The following is a 14659-nucleotide window of genomic DNA, read 5'->3' as shown; positions in this document are numbered from 1 at the left end:
CTCTAATGTACCAATTATAGTGCACACAATAAACTGTGAGAGTAATATTGAAATTTTTTAGAAATATTTTTAGATTGGCACAAATTTTAATTTTGTATTAATTTAACCTAAACTTATTAACATAATTATTTTCTCCAACTCCGTCGATTAATACCTGCTCTATCACGTGCAATCCATATACATCTTAACTAGTTGACATAGGCTCCTATGGAAAGTAGCACCGTGCTATAATAAACATGCATAAATTAGTTATTAGAATCAACTCGAGCATATAACTAGAATGATAAATATTCAATTCTCCTTTACACCGACTCATTGAGCTCAAAAAATAAAAAATAAAATCACAACTTAGATTTGGCAGTGCCTAGACAGTCATGGGGTTACTTCTTGCTCGGAAGTTTTCCCTTCTTGCTTTCATACCTTATAAAGGGACTCCGACCGAATACAGCAGAACACAGCTATAATGAGTGGCATCGTGTACCTAATAACTTTGGTTAAACTTGCACTGTAGAGCGTTGAAGAATCTACAGCCCCAAATAACATGTTTAAAAGATTAAACATCCAGAAACAACCTCAAAAGTATTATTCTGATTGGACGAGACGAGTCATCCAGACTTCTCGAGGCAAAGAACGGGGCTGGCTAAAGAGAATAGTTTCTCGATGATGACAATGGATCCTATGCTACAGGTCTAATGGATATGTAAACTTTCAATTTTGTATCTAATAGATCGTGCTTCGGTATCACACAGCCTCTTTGGATTTACGAGGGCGAAAGAGCATCCAACCCAACTCAAGCCATCCCGTCCCTGAAGAGTCATAATCTAGATAACGATTTGCAGTGATCGGGTAAAAGCAATTGCTAAAGGGGAAGGTTTGGGCAGGCAGGGTTGTTGAAAGGATGAAAAAGTGGTTGGTCCAGAAAATTTGATGGCAAACTCTAATTATTTATGATATCCCAACTTCTTTGCATGTATGAAGGCAAAGGAGCATCCAACTCCAGACGTTCCAATCTTGAGCAGTCATGATCTAGAGAATCATTATGCAGTGCGCAAGAGACATCTGGTAAAGTCAGATGCTTACAATGAAGGTGTAGGCGAGGGTTGTTTTCTGCAATACTTCCACTTTCAAAGTCAAGACCAAAAGGAAGGGATTGTTTCTTTCCTTGATTCTTGTGGGAATTATGAGGAAATGGTTTCCAGTTTCTATGTGCTTGCCATCCATATTTGTAGTCTCCAACTATAGGCGTTCCTAATACCTCGGCACAATGAACACGAAGCTGCATTAGACACACACAAGACGAGGTATATTCAGCTAAGAATATGTAGAAAACGAGACTAGAACTTATCGTAATTGGAGCAATGGGGTTTGGGACGGTACCTGATGTTTTCTTCCAGTGAGGGGACACAACTCCAACCAAGTGTATCCTGCACAATTTCCTTGTAATAAATGAACATAATCTGATATTTAAATGAAAGGTTTGTTTAAAACTATTAATTCTCTTAATCAAAATAACCTAGTGCAAAGTGCTTTTTCCTTTACATGCGAAACATTCTTTCCTACGTGTGAGACATTCTTTCCAAAGTCAGGCAAGTAGAATATATCCAACTACTTGAGCATTACGTATCGACATCAGCCTCACGATTTTAACGCGTCTACTAGTAAGAGGTTTCCACAACCTTACATGGAATGTTTCGTTTTTCTCTCTAACCGATGTGGGATCTCACAATCCACCCCCTTGGGGGCACAACTTCCTTGCTGGCACACCACCTGATGTCTGGCTATGATTAACGCGTCTACTAGTGAGAAGTTTCCACACCCTTACAAGGAATGCTTCGTTTCCCTCTCCAACCGATGTGGGATCTCACACCTACCCTCTTGATTATAAAAAGACCCTTCGCTTCCCAGTCAAATGATCAGATGCAAGCTTTATTAGAAACAAGATCAAGTGATGATCTCATATGCATAATACAAACAACCCAAGTATTCTAAAGAATGAAAAAACTAGCAAGTTCATTCTTTTTATGCATGTTCGTGTGATGTTGATAGGCCTCAGCCTCAATTTTATTTATCAACAATCTCAGGTGAAGATTCGAGGGCTTCCCGGTCTCCCTCTTTTCTCATAAGAGGACTCGATTTCAATGAAATTAGCAAAAATATATCTGCCCCACTCAACTAAACAGCTTACATACTTCTCACTGCACCCCCACCCCCCTCCTAACTAGCAACATTCCTTAGGACCCACACACACAATTTAATATTTCTCATGTGTAAGCTTTTGTAATTGGGGTCTAACAGATATTCCAGTATGCCTTCACTATTCGGATTAAAAATATGTCTACTGCTTGGAAAATCATATGTGAAACTTTAAATGCTTCATGTCAAAAGGGTGAAGTGCAAACCATGATGAGATTTGATCACTTTATATGTAGTAATTGCGTGCTGAAAAGGCATAATAGATTCAGCATTGTCAACGACCATAATTTGCTCAGATCTTCCATCGTCCAACACCATCTGAAACCATTAGAAGCATACATAAATTTCAAGACAACATATAAGGAAAGAAACAGATAGCACAAAGAAACCAATGCAAGTGTATGATTACTCAGTATAAGATAAGACTTTATACACAAACCTTTACAAGTGGGGCTGTAATCAATCCCTTTGTACGTCTTGGAGAACCAATTACAAGTGCCCAATACCTCTTTTGCAAAATCTTTTTCTCCCTATCAACATGATTCGCCTTCAACGCAATGAAAAAGTAAAATAATTTATCATGTCAGTTTGAATGATAGCAATACTTTATTCGCGTCTTTATCTCTATCAGATTTATGTTTCTTAAGAACAGTATAGGTACAGAGAAAAATACATGTTTCGATGCCCCGAGAGTTTTCTCACGGAAGATAGAATGAAGAACTGAAGTACTTGTGGAAGTCCTGCCCATTATCAAGATGCCACTGCTGTCCCTGTCAAGCCTGTGTACCTAGCAATAAGCAAAGCCCATATCTTTGTTTGTAACAAGATAAGGATTTTCAAGTTCAAACTAGAAAGACACCAGCGTCGAAGTTCATCATTTAAAGGTCAAGTTCAAACACCACCAATTAACACCAAGCACAAAGTACAATACTTCTGACTGAATTCAACATAAAGAAGCAAAACTCTAAAGAATTGGGAAAAAAAAATTGATGCTTATGGTTTTTATAACAAAATCTAATATTTCGAAGAAAAACTTACTAGCCGAGGTGGCTCTGAGTAGTCATAACTTAAACAACTGGCAGCCAATTCATCTAAACTTCTTTTGACGCCAATACCTCCCTGCATAAACATTTTATTTGCTAGAATTTCGTAAATTTGAAGACCATGACTACTCAAAACGATCAATCAATGGTACGAGTTGAATGCATACCTGTACGGGCAAGCCAGGAGGTTTATTGATAGCAAGTATAGCTGGATCCTGACACAATAAAAAAGCGTCACAAGCAGCAGAAGGAACTAACAGTTCTTAATTGCAACAATCGGGCAACAACAGAGAGGGAAAAAACAGTGAAAAGTGAAAACCTTATATAAAACTAGACTATGTATGAATTTCTTTTCTTCTTTATTGCAACAATCCGGAGCTCTCTCTGTGGGAAATACTTGAACGGAGATGGGTAGACAAAGTTTATCACCTATGTTCAGAATGTCATTGGCTGCCACCTTGCAATAACTTTAAAATGTTAGTAACAAACTAAGGAAGTTTTCTTCCATGTGGAAAGCACGATAATAACCATCTTCAATGCATAGTAGCGTACATAATGAAATGTTCACAAAATCAGAATATAAACATAGCAATTAATATCAATCGAAGTAGAGAAAATAACTGCTCACTCTTTTAAGTTGGTCTCGAGCTTCCAAATTACATTCAGAATTTTCAATCATAGAAGACCCTCTTCGAACCTGAAAGATATCAAAAGGAAAAGATTCATAAACTGAGGAACATGCTAAAATTTAACAATGAACACGAAATCTGACAATGCTAATTACCACATTAACATTCAGTTGCATGCATTAATGAAATCTCGAGGTATTATTTCATCTAGCTAGACTGATCATTCAATTGCAAGAATTTAACATAGGATTAAGTGAAATTGAGGATGAAACCTTTCTTAGTCGAAATAGCTTCTGCACAAGGCTCCTCGGTAGCTCCGGGCAGCAACGGAACACCCATTTCACAGCGGTGATTGCCGTGGTGGACGTTTCTGCTTCGGCTTGAGCTCCTCCGTTCATTATGCGATTACCTAAAGCCGAACCGTTTACAGTCGCAGTAAATGGAGGCAACGTGAACCATCTATTGCTTCCTTTTTCATTTTTCTGTTCGGATACTGTTTCGGTGGCGTTACTCAAGGCGAAGGTGGACTTCCGCTCACAAAAAATTGAGAAATGGAGGCTTTCGCCGCCGGGAGCGGCGGAAGATGGGAAAGAACGTCGGATAACAGTGCGACGGAGGACTGCCGGAAGTACCATGGCGGGGGGCGTCAAAGGAGGAGGAAACGAACAAACCAAACAAGGGGTTTCATATTTAGACTGAAAACAAGAAAAATGGGCCGAAGATATATTGCCTACAAGGCCCATCTTGACGTTACTGGGCCGAAGGCATAAATTTTTAGGCCCACATTGGAAGTGTGCTTGAAGAGAATAATTTAAAAGTTTGTCCCACATCGGAAAGCGTCGTTGAAGCGTGTACCATATGGCACTATAAATTGAGCCCTCAACCATGAAATAAAGCATACCTTTCTCGGCCTTTTGGCTAAGATCAAGTGTAGTATCTGTTCTTATCAGTTTAATATCTGATACGTGGGCCATCGGCCCACATGATATTAAATTAATTTTTTATGGGTGAAGGCCCATCACGGTAGCTTGCTGCCTGGGGTCTTTGAGCGTCGCCCTTGTGTTGCACTACAGCATGGGCCAGGCGCACCCCTCCAAGCCCAAGGTCAAATATTGTATGCCCCTTATTTCTATTTAATATTTGTGATTGGTGCATTAAAGAGGTATCTTAGTTGCTGCAATGTTTACAGTATCCATAATAATTATGATGTTCGTATCTTTACATAAACTCAAATGCTTTATTCATTGGCCCGACTTCAGTTGGACGGTCTCGGTCTCCGTGCGACTTGTCTTCATAGCTCGACTTGCAGTCTCTGTGCGACTTGTCGACTCTTGTACCGGGTTTTGTGTCTCTTTATGAACTCACTTGTCGACTCTTGTATCGGGTTTTGTGTCTCTTTATGAACTCACTCAATTGGGTTTTGTCTTTTTATGAACTCACTCAACCAACCACCTGTGACAATATCTAGTGGTTTGAACTAAATCAAAGAATATTAGTGGTGGTGGATTTGGTCGGGTTTAGATTGGGTTAGTGGTTAGATTGGGTTAGTGGTAGTTTGGCTTTAGACGGGCCAAAAGGTAAAAAATAGACTAGCAAACAATATTAGTGGTGGTTTGGGTTTGGACTAGGTCAAAGCGATTAGTGATGGTTTGAGTTTGGTTTGAGTTTCGATGCGTGATGGTTTGAGTTTCGACTGTAGTGGTGGTTTGAGTTTGGACTGGATATTAAATATTAGTGGTGGTTTGAGCTGTTTGAGTTTGGACTGGATATTAAATAATAGTTGTGGTTTGAGCTATTACAAATAGATAGACACTAGGAAATGGATAGACACTAGGCAATGCTAGTGGTGGTTTGAGCTATTACAAATAGATAGACACTTGGAAATGGATAGACACTGGGCAATGCTAGTGGTGGTTTGAGTTTGTTTGAGTTTGGATTGGGTCAAAGCAATATTAAATATTAGTGGTGGTTTGAGCTATTACAAATTGATAGATACTGCAGTATGCCATCAAGTTACAAATAGTATTAAAGTCAGACACTGAGCGTTGACACAGGGCAGTGTGCCAGCAAGTTACAAATAATATCAGAGCCAAACACCAAACGTTGACACTAGGCAGTGTGCCAGCAAGTTACAAATAGTATCAGAGTCAGACAGCAAACGGAATGTCAGTGAGAACGCTGGACCATCGCCAATGGGCGGTGTACCAACAAGTTACAAATAGTATCAAAACCAGACAACAAGCGGTGTGTCAGTGAGAACGCTGGACCCCCAACGGGGGTAAATTGTGAGATCCTACATCGGTTGGAGAGGAGAACGTAACATTTTTTATAAGAGTGTAGAAACATCTCTCTAGCAAACACCTTTTAAAACTACAAAACCAATGACGATACTTAACAGACAATATCTACTGGCTCTTGTTTATTGTTTAGTATCACTCAGACCCAAATACAACTCAAATTCTGGTCCTATACTCGTGATTATCTCTGTTTCCATGTTCTTATCTCTCTCATATCTTATCAACTTCATTAGCCTCTGCCACCTTTCATGCACGCTGCCCAACACTATTCAGAAACAGTCCAAATATTTTCATTTATTTCAATCAAATAAAGTTTTATTTACAAATTTATTTCAACAATGTACAAATTAATAACTGAATAATAACTTTGATACCCATTATTTTTAGAAATTTATCAATTTTGTACATTTATTTTATAATTTATTGAGCATAAGAAAAAAAAATAATGATATTTGGTGCGAGAATTTACTGAAGAGTTAAATTACGACGTTTGAAAATTAATAGTTTAAGAATGAATTTTTTTCGGTCCTAAATCGACTTTTATGCTATAAATCTTTTATATCTTTTATGTTAATATATCGTATAGTTTATAATATATTATACTAAACATATCCTAATTTAGAAAAAAATTTATGTTACGTTCATTTACTTACGTGAATATCATAAAATTACGAGAAGAATACATTGTTAAAGAAAATACAAAAGAAAACAAAGAACTCGTACGCATTGTAGTAATAAAATCATTCCTAGAGCGAGAGTAATAAATTCATTCCGACAAAGATATATTCCATCACACTTTTTACCATTATTACTCGATCACCTATATTTAATGCAAACGAGGTAGATCATGTTCGTTTAAAATGTGAATAAAGGAGAGAACGGGGAGAATTTTTCCCGTTAAATAAATAGAGACGGCGACAAAAAAAAAATATATGCATTTAATTTTTTCAGCTCTAAGTACATAGTACTATAATGTACTATAACATTATGTTTTTTTCCGTTGAATTTATTAAAAAATATATTTTTTTTATAGAAATTAGATTCAAAAATAAAAATGGTCCATTAAAAAGATTCTTTAAAATAAATAATTTTTTTAAAATAAAAATTATTATGAGTGGGTCAAGATGGAAATGGAAAAGATTTCTTCGTCTCGGTGCAATGAATATCTCTAGCTTCAAACCATTTATTTAAAAATATTTAAAAATAGGTCTCTATCTTGAAAAGAAGCTATTATCCATTATTGCCTTCGTTCATATTAAAACGCTTTCTCCTAAATTCTTTAAATTGTTTTATCCATTATCGATATACTTATAAATAAGAGAGTTTGATATCGATATTAAGAATTATTCAATATCTCAAATATTTTTAATAAATGACGGATTAAAATATTCATTTTTATATTGATATAAATTTATAATAAAAAATAGTTGAAATGTAAGAAAGAAAAAATTAATATTCTTATTTACTTCCCCAGTGTAAAAATAATTACAAAATATTAATAAATAATTTATTGAAACAAATAAAAATTCTAAATTTTTATCTAAAATAAAATATATGTTTTATTAATTTACACTGGGGAAATAAATAAGACTATTAATTTTTATCTTAAATAAATATAAATTCTAAATTTTAAATATTTAAAAGGGTAGAAGCTAAAATGAATCTCAAATTGCAATAAATATTTTAACAAATATAAATATGAGTTTTGGAATCATATTTCTTTAAAAATTTGAAAATAAAACAACAAAAAATACAAATATTATCAAATAATTTCTCTATATTTTTTTAATATTTATTATTGTGTCTAATAAAATTTTAAATTATAAAAAGAATTAAAGATTTTAATTCTTAGTCTTTTTTATTTTTTATTTATTATTTTTTTTTTATCAAAGCTAATAAAACTAATGGTGATTTGATTTTTAAAAATATAAAATAATTAAATTTATTCTAATTAAAATCAAATTTTATATTTAATATAACATTACACTTTCCATTTAAGTTAATACATACAAAATTAATAATTTAAATATTTATCTACGCAATAAAAAAATTTAGCTTATCGAACAAACAACCCAAATAATTAGTTGGTTAATAGCCCGAACAACTCAAATAAAATTCATGAACATCCCAATTTAACCCTCTATTTTCATATCGAATGAAGGTGTAAATTGTTTTTTTAATTTTTTTATTTTTTTACTATTTTTTATTTTTTTATTTTTTTGTTGTTCTCAATTGACTCGACCAAAAAATGTTAACCTGCAAGTCAACTCAAATTTCAACCGACTACTTTATAATTTGAGTTAATTAGGTTATTAAAAAAATAAAAAAAGTTCAAAATTTTAATTCAAGTTTAATTCAAAAGATATATATATTATTAACTTCCCAAACAATTATGTATATAATTATTTTTTATCGCTAATTTTAAACTTAAAAAATTTAAAATATATACTAAATTTGAGTTATATATCTTAATAAAATTTCGAAAAAAATATATATTTTTGAGATAACCTTTACCTTTATTAAAAACAAAAATTAAATAAATTATCTAAAAAAAAAAAGTTTTGCGATAATTATATATATATTTTTAATAAACTAATTTATTGTGTGCCAAAAAAATGGCAACTAAAAATAACACACAATTCAAAAGTCAGTACGAACGGAACGACTTGCCTGTGACTTGATAACGTTACCAGATCGCTTCCTGATCTCGCCGACGAGCTCATCGATACGAGTCTCCGAGGAGCCGCCCTCCGCCGCCGCCCTCTCCGCCGCCTTCTTCCACTTCAAGGCGTTTTCCCGAAGCTCCTCCGCCTTAGGCCCAACAATGGCGTCCCTTAAACACTTCTCAAACTCATCTCTCAGAACCAATCTCTTCTCCATCACGCCACGTGTCAGCCGGAGTCCAACCCCAAGCTGTTCCACCAAGAACTTAGCGTTAGTCACCTGATCTCCCCACTGCGGCAGCACCACCATAGGCACGCCGGAGCTCAGAGCTTCCACCGACGAGTTCCATCCACAGTGAGTAACAAAACAAGCAATGGAAGGATGAAATAGAACCCTCTGCTGTGGACTCCATTTCACAATCTTAGCTCTCTCCCCTGCTTTCTCCAAAAACCCATCTGGAAGAACATGCGATTTCAGCCCCAAACAATCCGCCATGTCCTTCGTCAATGGCTTCATTACCCACAAGAATGAAAACCCAGAATTACAGAGCGCGTGAGCCATTTCCTCGACTTGGGTTTGGCTCAAATGAACAATGCTTCCAAACGAGATATAAACAACCGATTTCTCTGGCTTTGAATCGAGCCACTCGAAGCAATCGTCCGCTTTCAAGAAATCGCCGGAGAGAGACCCTTTTTCGTCGGAGAGTTTTAGCGTCTGAAACAGAGGACCAATCGGAATAACAGAGCATATCGTCGAGATATGATCGATGACGTCTTTTTCAAGTTCCTCGAAAGTATCCATCAAAATACAAAATGGGACAGAGACGTTTCGAAATTGCTGCAAAATAGACCGACCAATGGCCTTATACTCGCCATATGGGTGCAAAAAGCTCGGGATTTCATCGTGTTTCAGCAGAGGCAGAGAGGGTATTTCAACATCACAGAATGGATCAGATTCAGAAGGGAAATTCAGGGTTTTACGACAAAAATGATAATAAATGGAGAAAACAGAGCAAGATTGAACCCAGAGAACAGAACAGGGGATTCCAAACTCATTAGCCACATCGCAAACCCACGGAACAAATGGGTTTCCGATGAGACAAGAAACCGGCCGATTCTCAGCGGCACGGTCATTGAGCGTTTGCGACAGCGCCGTCTTGCCGGTGAGCTCGAGCTGCGGCAGATAAATGTCCAAGTCTCTGCGTCGGAGGTCATCGTTCTCCCAGCCGTCGTTCCAAAAATGGAAGTCGATGAAACCGGCGCCAAAGGGGTAACGGTGGTCGGCGATGCTTCCGGCGTTTCTGAGGCTGTCGCCGAAGTCGAGGGTGGTGGAGATGGTGATGTGAAGGCCTTTGGAAGCGAGTTTTTTGGCGAGGCGGAGCGTGGGGTTCATGTGGCCTTGGCCGGGGAAGGTGACCATGAGGACATGGCAAGGGGGTTGGGTCTCGGCGGGCATTTTCGTGAGCTGAAACAATGGTCAGTAGATGAGGCGAAGAGGAAGGCTGTCAGTGTGGTGTTTTATAAGCCCCCGTTCACCACACTGTTCCATACCTACTCACTTTCTTCCAAACCCTAACCATTTTATCGGTTTTGTTTGACGATGGAAGTCCCACATCTACTAATTTAGGAAATGATCGTGTGTTTATAAGCGAGGAATACTAACTCCATTGGTATCAAGCCTTTCGGTGAGTCAAAAGCATAAGCAACTCAAAGTGAACAATATCATATCACTGTGTAGAATCGTCTTTGTCTAACATAATTATTATTTACTAGAACTAAGGCCTCGTAAAAGGTATCAAGCCTTTTGGTTGCATTAAAGGGATGCACGTAAGGGAGTTCTACGTGCATAAAAGTGATAACGGTACGTATGAAATTGATTCATATCATCCGTAAAAGTGATGCACGTTTCCATAGGAAAAAAAAGATGTAGAACCTTAGACCTGATTTTTCAAAAAAAAAAATTTCTGATAAAAATATATTAGGTAACTATTTGTATCTAATACGAGGCTATGGAATAGTTATGGTAGACTTTGATAATGCATTAGTTTTCTATTTCGTATTCCGACCGTCTTAGGCAATCAAGTTTTAAGATAGTTAAAGAAGGGTAAGTTTTTAATAAAACAAAGAAAATAAAGTATCATGAATGCATCTACGGACCGTGATGTCTACAATCATATAGGAGTGTCTTACATTTACCTGAAAAATAAGAGTAACACGTGGTTTGAGTATTTCAAGAAATATTCAGTAAGTAACGTCATTATTATGATCGGAAAATACACATACAAATAGTTATGGAGGTCTGTTCTTTCATAAAAACATTTCATAGCCTTGAACTCTATTTTATGGTTCGGGATAAAATTATATATTTATGATTTACGCATACACATGTGTAAACTTTTTAAATATTTTTTCTCTAACGGTCTAATATATATATAAAAGAAAAATTAAATTGAACGACAACCAAACCCAAAAATAGAAGGTTGGATTCCGTCGAGTTGTGAAACAATTTCGGGTTACTTGTGTTACCAACTCATTTAGCTCGAAATTTTGAGTTGGTTTAAAAAATTTCAATTCGATGATCCGAAAAACTTCATCTATATGGTTTGGGTTTGATAATGAACTTATTTGGATTGAGTTAGTAAACCGGTTTCGTCCACCCTAGTTTATTGTTAATTTTAAACTAAATGGATTTCCACACAAAATATGTGTATTATAATAGCATAAAGACTCGCTCATCTGTCCGAATTGTCGATCACGATCAACAAAAGCACGATTGCACCCAGAGAATAGAACTGGGGATTCCGTCACAGACCCAAAAAATAAAACAAGACAAGGAAGTTGTTATTTACTAAAGACCAAAAAACATGTGAGATCGCGCGGAGAGGGTTTCTTACAAAGGTATGAAAATCTTTCTCTAGTAGACTAGTTTTAAAATCTTGAGACGAAACCCAGAAGGAAAAACCCAAATAAGACAATATCTACTAGCGGTGGGCTTAGACTATTACAAATAATATTAGAGCTAGACACCAGGAACTGTACTAGCGAGAACGCAGAACTCCAGGGAGAGGGTAGATTGTGAGATCCCACATCAGTTAGAGATGAGAACGAAGCATGATGTAAAAACTTCTCCTTAGTAGAAACGTTTTAAAACCAAGGCTAAAGCGGAGAATATCTACTAACGATGAACATGAGCTATTACACAATAGTTCTTTCATATTAGTTATGTTAATAGAGACGTATTAGATCACTATTAATAACGTTTAAGTACCCATAGTTCATAAAAATTTCCGGTGTTAAATTCAAATGGTATCGTAGAATTTTGAATACGCGTGAATAACGTTTAAAGTTGTTTAATATCCGGGATGGAGTAGGTATGAGATATGGCCACGAATGAGCCACATCCCATCGACCACTTTCATCATGTATTTCACACTTTTCGTCCTTTCAACACTCCTTCGTTATTTCACCACCAATCACTTCTCTTTATTCATACATCAAAAGTTCTTTAATTTCTATCATCAAAACCTTTAATTTAACACTATTTATATATATATATAAAAAGCATCCAGATCATGCAATATAAACTTTTAAAAAAATGAATTTTATTTATTTTTAGATAGTTAAAAAAATTGGATAAATGATAATCTAAAGTTACCGTGTTTCACTAATATATTTTAAGATTTTTTATTTACTTTAATGTTACATTTATACGATGAACTAATTATGGTTATAAAATATGAATGTTACAACTTTTAAAATGTCTCCGGAAAGATTAAAGGTTTTATTTTAAGGTTTTATCAAGTCATATATAAAAAATGCGGTAAAAAAAACCATATAGTACTTTCTTTTAACTAAAGGTTAAGTTTCTTTGCAATTATATGTAGTCTACGTTGCATATTTAAAATCATTCAAGCTTGACATGATCCATTTTGTTTGTGGAGTGATTTAAATTTAAAAGAAGTTTTACGAGAGTTTTTAGATCTAATTGGCTAAGATTATTATATCAAAAATAAATTTAATATTATTTTAAAACAATATTTGATTTTAGATAGGAAAATTATATTTCTTTTTTAAAAAATTAATAATAATAAGAGGAGAAGTTTTTCTTTGGGAATATTATAAAATGTTTTGTATCATTTAACCAATAATTTGGGGTGTAGCTCATATGGTAGAGCGCTTGTTTCGCATGCAAGAGGCACGGGGTTCGATTCCCCGCACCTCCATTAAAAGATGGTTAGATTGTGGAATGATAATTTTGTTTATGATCGTGCCTGTTATGGAGAGGTTTCTATGGACTTTCGGACTTTCGTAACAATACCCATCACTAATAGATATTTTCTGCTTTGGCTCGTACCACCATCAGCCTCGCACTTGTTAGGTGTTAGGGAGGTACCCATCATTAACAGATATTTTCTGCTTTGGCTCGTATCGTCGTCAGCCTTGCATTTGTTAGGTGTTAGGGAGAGTTTCCATGGACTTTCGTAACAATACCTATCACTAATAGATATTATCTGCTTTGGCTCGTACCGCCATCAGCCTCGCACTTGTTAGGTGTTAGGGAGAGGTTTCCACATCCTTGAACCCACCGCTAGCATTGTCAGGTATTATCAATTCATACCTTAATAATTTTCATTTCGAGACATAAATAATAGATTTTGTTTATGTATTTGGTTTGAAAACCAAATTGGGAAAAAGCAAAGCACAAAGAGGACATTAACACGGAGACGTCATTCCTATGTCCAAACATAGACACACCATTTTATCTCCACAACACTTTTGTCTCTATACAAAAACACCTTTTTCGAGGCATTGAGGACTAAAACTTAAATTTATACACTCACTCCGTCAATTCGAGCCGCTCAACCGACATAAAATGACTTCATTATCATTTTAAAGATCAATGACTCAATTCCACTTCTATAATTGTTGAAGAACACGAAAAATAAAAGAGAGAAGACGTAAGGAGAAATATGTATGGTAACACCGAGATAGTTAACTCCACAGTGGTTAGGAGTTTATATTGATGATTTCAAGTGACCGAGAATCCTTCTCAAACAATCCATTTTAAAAACTAAATATATAAGAATTTATTACTTCACCCATAAGTAAATATCGAACTTCACAACCTAACGTTACTCGTAACTCATTTTCTTGTCTTTAGTTTAGACATTCAAAGTTCTATTGTGAGATCCACGTCGGTTAAAGAGTAGAACGAAGCATTTCTTACAAGAATATAGAAACCTCTCTCTAGTAAATGCGTTTTAAAACCGTGAGACTGATAACAATACGTAACGGACCAAAACGGATAATATCTACTAGCGGTAGACTTGAGCTGTCACATGATAATCGAAGTGATGCTGCTCTTGAGGCTATAAGTTTGCCATTTGTTGGCATCGTATAGAACTTTGGATAAGATTTGACGTTTCCAATATATTTTTACCTTAATCACAAAAGGGTTCGTCTTGCTCTTTGTTCTTTATGTTTCTTTGTTTGTTGCCCTTGTCTTGATGCCTTTGGTTTCCCCACCATATTTTTTTTTTTATATCTACAAAACTTCATTTTTTTCGTCAATCTTTATCTTCAATCGAACGCTTTGTTCTAGTTCATTCATTTGGAAAAAATCAAGAGACGGCGTTTCAAAAAAACGACGATTAATCAAAATTCATAGTCTTATCTTCCAAGCTACGTACTCAAATCAACTACGTGAGTGGTAGAGAGAAATTTAGTGATGCCCGTTTATGTTTTATTTGGGTAACCTTATCGTTTTCCCTAATTTGATATAAACACGTGTGATCCGTGCTCATGCATTATTAGGATGTTAACTGAAGATATCA

At 35.6% G+C, this 14659-nt stretch overlaps 2 protein-coding genes and 1 non-coding gene across 3 annotated transcripts; 1 reads left to right on the top strand and 2 right to left on the bottom strand.

Moving 5' to 3' along the window:
* Positions 1 to 226: 226 nt before the first annotated feature.
* LOC111811275 (Pseudouridine synthase family protein) lies at positions 227 to 4545 on the bottom strand. Its single transcript, XM_023698043.2, has 10 exons — positions 4138 to 4545; positions 3865 to 3933; positions 3556 to 3693; positions 3404 to 3451; positions 3232 to 3312; positions 2867 to 2980; positions 2633 to 2740; positions 2400 to 2511; positions 1378 to 1424; positions 227 to 1276 (listed from the first exon to the last, which is right to left on the bottom strand). Exons 1-10 carry the CDS (start codon positions 4498 to 4500, stop codon positions 938 to 940), a joined length of 1419 nt encoding a protein of 472 aa, XP_023553811.2. The 5' UTR covers positions 4501 to 4545; the 3' UTR covers positions 227 to 937.
* A 217-nt stretch (positions 4546 to 4762) lies between these two features.
* LOC111776541 (U2 spliceosomal RNA) lies at positions 4763 to 4959 on the top strand. The gene has a single exon (XR_002812274.2). It is a non-coding gene; the product is annotated as a U2 spliceosomal RNA (small nuclear RNA).
* A 3574-nt stretch (positions 4960 to 8533) lies between these two features.
* Positions 8534 to 10411, bottom strand: LOC111811266 (putative UDP-glucose glucosyltransferase). Its single transcript, XM_023698034.2, has one exon. It carries the CDS (start codon positions 10279 to 10281, stop codon positions 8803 to 8805), a length of 1479 nt encoding a protein of 492 aa, XP_023553802.2. The 5' UTR covers positions 10282 to 10411; the 3' UTR covers positions 8534 to 8802.
* Positions 10412 to 14659: the final 4248 nt, after the last annotated feature.

This window comes from Cucurbita pepo, chromosome 15 (assembly GCF_057944985.1).
Source record: "Cucurbita pepo subsp. pepo isolate OVF chromosome 15, ASM5794498v1, whole genome shotgun sequence".
NCBI classification, from domain to species: Eukaryota; Viridiplantae; Streptophyta; class Magnoliopsida; order Cucurbitales; family Cucurbitaceae; genus Cucurbita; species Cucurbita pepo.
The sequence above is the reverse complement of the archived record's forward strand: the minus strand, read 5'-3'. Positions and strand labels throughout refer to the sequence as shown.